This window comes from Aethina tumida, chromosome 6, assembly GCF_024364675.1.
Source record: "Aethina tumida isolate Nest 87 chromosome 6, icAetTumi1.1, whole genome shotgun sequence".
NCBI lineage: Eukaryota > Metazoa > Arthropoda > Insecta > Coleoptera > Nitidulidae > Aethina > Aethina tumida.
Genome location: NC_065440.1, coordinates 1,003,588 through 1,008,131, shown reverse-complemented (window position 1 = coordinate 1,008,131; position 4,544 = coordinate 1,003,588). Strand labels below are relative to the sequence as shown.

Here is a 4,544-nt window from a genome sequence, read left to right as displayed (position 1 = left end):
GGCAAACGTTGTCTCGCCATATAAATAACTTAATAAGTAATTTCTAGTGTAGACAAAAAATAGCTTACTTATTGTAAATATGTATGTATGTTAGAATGTGTATATTGTATGTGTGTAAGAATGTGGCATACGCGTGAAATAATATGTATGTAAGAATGTGGTATACGCGTGAAATAAGCATGGAGGGACGTGAACGATAAAAATAACAAAAGGCAAACATTATATTTAAGTTATTATAATTTATTCCTTAAAATTATATATCATTAGTTAAACAATTACGACAGTAACACTAACAAACAATATCAATCTCTTAATGCTGTAGCGTGAACAATATTTATTGTTAGTCCATCTTCAGCTAACACAAACAAACTGGATGGTTTACCCACTCGAGAGCATGCCACGTATAATTGTCCGTGTGAGAAACATGGTGTTCTCAAATCTAAGCCACAAATAGACATCGTTTGACCTTGAGATTTGTTGATAGTCATTGCAAATGCCAATCTAATCGGAAACTGAATACGTTTGAATTGAATTGGCACATCTGTAGGTATAATAAGAATCCGTGGTGTTAGTATATTTTCACCTCTGAACTTGCCATTTAAAATGCTGGCTTCGATAACGTTTTTCATTAATTTTTGAATGACTAATCGCGTACGGTTGCACAGTGCACTCAGTGTGTCTTGGATTGACTGTAAATAATCGCCCCAAGGCGTTTGATTTAAATAAATTGAGACGTGCAGCAACTGGTGAGCCTTGCTTGCGGGGCAACTGGTGCATTGAATCTACGAATATGCTCTCCAGCTGGTGTTTTATCAGGATTAATGACGATAGCGTGATTATCGCTTTGTAATTGGTGCATATGTGATTTGAATATTTTCAACAATTCATTGTGCTCGTTCAATAGAGCATCTAGCTCGCTGACGATGCGTCTGGCATAAAATGAATCAAGTTTATTATAATCACAACGTGCATTCATGCGATTGGCAAGTGCGCTTCCGGAATCCTCGCCGTCCATAAAGTAGATTTGTAAGAATTTATGTGGTTCGTTTGGCATTGGCAGCAGTGAGCCCATTTTATGATAAACTTGGCGTCTGATTTTGAATGTAGAATTGTATTGTTGATCATTTGCATTAGTATTTCGAACTATTTCTGTTGCTCCGAACGATGTCATTTGAAAGCATGAATTGGATGTTCGAATTGACTTCAGGAACACGTTAGAACCTGGATCCGTGCCGATAAGTAAACTGTTCAATAGTTCAGGTGGTGTTTCAATTTCAGGTAGTTGCACTTTTCCTGGCGCGCAACACATCCCAGCTGGCTCATTTTTGAATTTCAGAGCATGACAATGCGGACATTCCTTGTCCATAGCACCAATTACCACTTTTGAATGAGCATAATATTCAATATCGGGCTCATACTGGAATGCTAGACGCAGGAATGAATCAGATATAAATGCTCGATGTACCTGTTGTCGTTGTTGGTCATTTGTTCTGCGTCTATTGACTGTGAAACGGCGTGATTGTCGTTGTTCTAATCTTCTGACTTCATTGCGTTCAGCTCGTGTAGGAATGATTAATAGTTAATATGACAGTTATTGATTGACATTGATCAGTTTCGGTTCGAAACTCGAAACTCATTGACAATCTTGACAACTGTCCAATAAAAAAAAAATTTAGGGGTGGACTTGTCTAACATTTAGGGGGATGAAAAATAGATGTTGGCCGATTCTCAGACCTACTCAATACGCTCACAAAATTTCATGAGAATCGGTCAAGATATATATATATATATATATATATATATATATATATATATATATATATATATATATATATATATAATATTAAAATAAATCTTTTTTTAAGCCACCTTCCAATTCTAAATTAAATTTGGTATGGCGTTCAATTTATCAATTTGTAATATAAATCCTTCTATCAAAACATTTCATGTCTGTGAAGATCATTTCTCTCCATCAGATCTCTATAACAAGAAAAATTCGTAGCCTTAAACCTTTGCCACCATTACTTTTTCATTCTCATATTCCTTCCACTTCCAAGGATCTCAATTTTAATGTTTTTGAAAATTCATTGTCTAATTTGAATTCTAGTCAATTTATTCCTTCCACTTCCAGAGATCTTAATTTTAATGATTTTGAAAGTTCATTGTCTAATTTGAATTCTAATTCGAATTATTTATTTTTATGTTGTTTGTTATTGTTGTTGAAGAAATGTATTGTGTTGTATTTGTATATATTTAATCATTTTTATATGTAGTATACAGAAGACTGATGTATTTTTTTATAATGTACAATAAATATTTTGTAATAAAAATTTTTCCATTCCATAGCTTGGTTTATTTCTCACAATTCACCCTATAATATACCAATTAATTTGAATTTGAAACTATTCTCGCCAATTTTGTCAAATGTGAAATACAGAAAACTATAAAGGCGACATCTATTGAATAATTTAAACACTACAAATCAATTTATTGTCCAGTGTTGTTTCTCATTTTTAGTAAGAGGTTGGTACTTCTTGGGTGCTCTGTGGTCCTACCCAAGAAATGTGGCATGGGCTCCTTCGTACGGAAGCTGGTCATGCGAGACACTTCGCTGTCCGTGATGCCTTGAATACTAAGTTCTCCTCTATTTCGTCTATACCCGCTGTGATAGGTAAGCCTCGCACCACAGCGTAGACTTTCTTCTCCTCAGGCAGCCTGTAGGAGTAGTAAGCTCGATTGTTTGCCTCCAGGAAGGACGTAAGCCTCCTTAAGTCGGCAGCATCTTTCACATAGATTTTGACAGTTTTGCCTAGGATCTTGGCCTTGACAATGTCCGTATTTGTCTCTTTAATTTCTCTACGTAGGGCCGCCCAGTCATCTGGTTTTCAACTACGATCGGCGGGATTTTTGAGCTGTACTCCGGGGCCGAGGCCACCTTTGCATACAAAATTAGCTCAGGAGTTGGTTCTACCTGGCTTACAACTGCCTGAGGAGTCCGAGCTTGATTAGGCCTAGAAGGGATCTTTGGGAAAGTCCCACATCCACCGCATTACCCATTACCAACTCTTGGGAAACACGTCCCATCTTCCTTCTAGAGGAAGATATCCTGTTTGGGGAGGACGCGCTCAACTCCTGAAGTTGCTGGATCATAACCTTCAGGACGTCAATCTCCCTATTTTGAGGCACGATTTGTTCACCTTGACTTTTCAGCTGCGCCTTTAAACTCTCATTCCCATCCAGTAGGGCAGAGACTTGCCTCTCTAACTTCTTCTAGTTCTAACTATCTTTAATAGTTCTTTGCTCTAAAAGGACAAGTCATCTAAAAAAGGAAATAAACAAAGTGTATCCTAGGTTACGTTCACACGGATACATGTGATATATGTTGTATTAATTGTCATAGTTACTACCTACATACTTCATTTCCATATTCTAAAATAAAACATCAGTCTCTTTGTTTTACTTATTTGAAGATTAGCTGAAATGACTGCAATAATAAACTACGGATTCCGCAGAAATGTTCAAACCACCGTCGCCAAAACTGTGAACAACTTTAAAGTCGTCGGCCCATCCACCACCTCCAGAGGCCACGAAGGTAAGCATTATAATTTTTAGGTTATGTTATATAATTCACAATTTGAAGGTGGCTACAAAATTTGGAAGAAACTAACATTTTTGGTGGGCTTCCCGTCTATTACTTTGTACGGCGCTAACATATGGCTGACTCACAAAACCAACGATCATGAACAGGCTCCTTTCATAAAGTACGATCATCTGAGAATTCGCACCAAGCGTTTCCCATGGGGTGATGGCAATAAGTCTCTCTTCCATAATCCTCATACCAACGCTTGACCCGATTTTTATAAACTTTAAAAAATTACCAAAATATAAAATTAATTTTATAATTAGTTTTTATAGTAGGGGAGCTCTGAATGCTAAATGTGTTGTTACTCGAGCGTTTTCAAGACCTATTGGATTAGATGCTAAATAGAAAAAAGTGCCTATGATATTTACCCTTTTAGTAGTGGAGAGAGCGTGTATAAGTTTTCTAAAATGTAAAAAAAAGTAATGAAAAATAAATCTTCGAGCGCGTCAGAATTTGATAGTGCATATAACCTATGAACTTTTGTCTACAAGGAGATATTAATCTGCCAAGTAGCTCGTGTCGGATAGCTGTATAACGTAGTAGAAGTTTGGGAAAATTTTTTTTTTCTCGGCCATGTCAGTATTTAAAGGGAGGGGTTAATTAAACTGAAACAAGTGTCTTTTATTAATAATCTGACGATTTGAGCGTGACCAAAAGTTCCTAATGAATTTTTTATAATGCAAAAAAAAATAGTGACGTTGAAATACACGAGCGCGTCAGATTTTTATACAGACCGTTTAACTCGATGAACTAGTAGTACCCACCCTTAATCAGACAATTTTATTAAGGGACTTTTTTAATCTGACAATTATAAAAAAATTTTATGTTTTTTTTCCAAAATTTCAGTTTTTGTAACTTTAACGGTAAATAACTTTTGACAGGATAATGGTGTGATGACGTC

At 36.1% G+C, this 4,544-nt stretch overlaps 1 protein-coding gene across 1 annotated transcript; it reads left to right on the top strand.

Annotated features, from left to right (window-relative positions):
- The first annotated feature begins 3,407 nt into the window (after positions 1-3,407).
- LOC126266032 (cytochrome c oxidase subunit 6A1, mitochondrial-like) lies at positions 3,408-3,902 on the top strand. The gene is made up of 2 exons (XM_049969310.1): positions 3,408-3,592; positions 3,641-3,902. The coding sequence occupies exons 1-2, from the start codon at positions 3,481-3,483 to the stop codon at positions 3,847-3,849; spliced, it is 321 nt and encodes a 106-aa protein (XP_049825267.1). The 5' UTR covers positions 3,408-3,480; the 3' UTR covers positions 3,850-3,902.
- The last annotated feature ends 642 nt before the right edge of the window (positions 3,903-4,544 follow it).

What these genes read in the sequence shown, in the direction of transcription:
- LOC126266032 (XM_049969310.1), top strand. Translation starts at nt 3,481, where the DNA reads ATGACTGCAATAATAAACTACGGATTCCGCAGAAATGTTCAAACCACC. An exon ending in CACCTCCAGAGGCCACGAAG is followed by an intron (nt 3,593 to 3,640) that starts GTAAGCATTATA and finishes CACAATTTGAAG; the next exon opens with GTGGCTACAAAATTTGGAAG.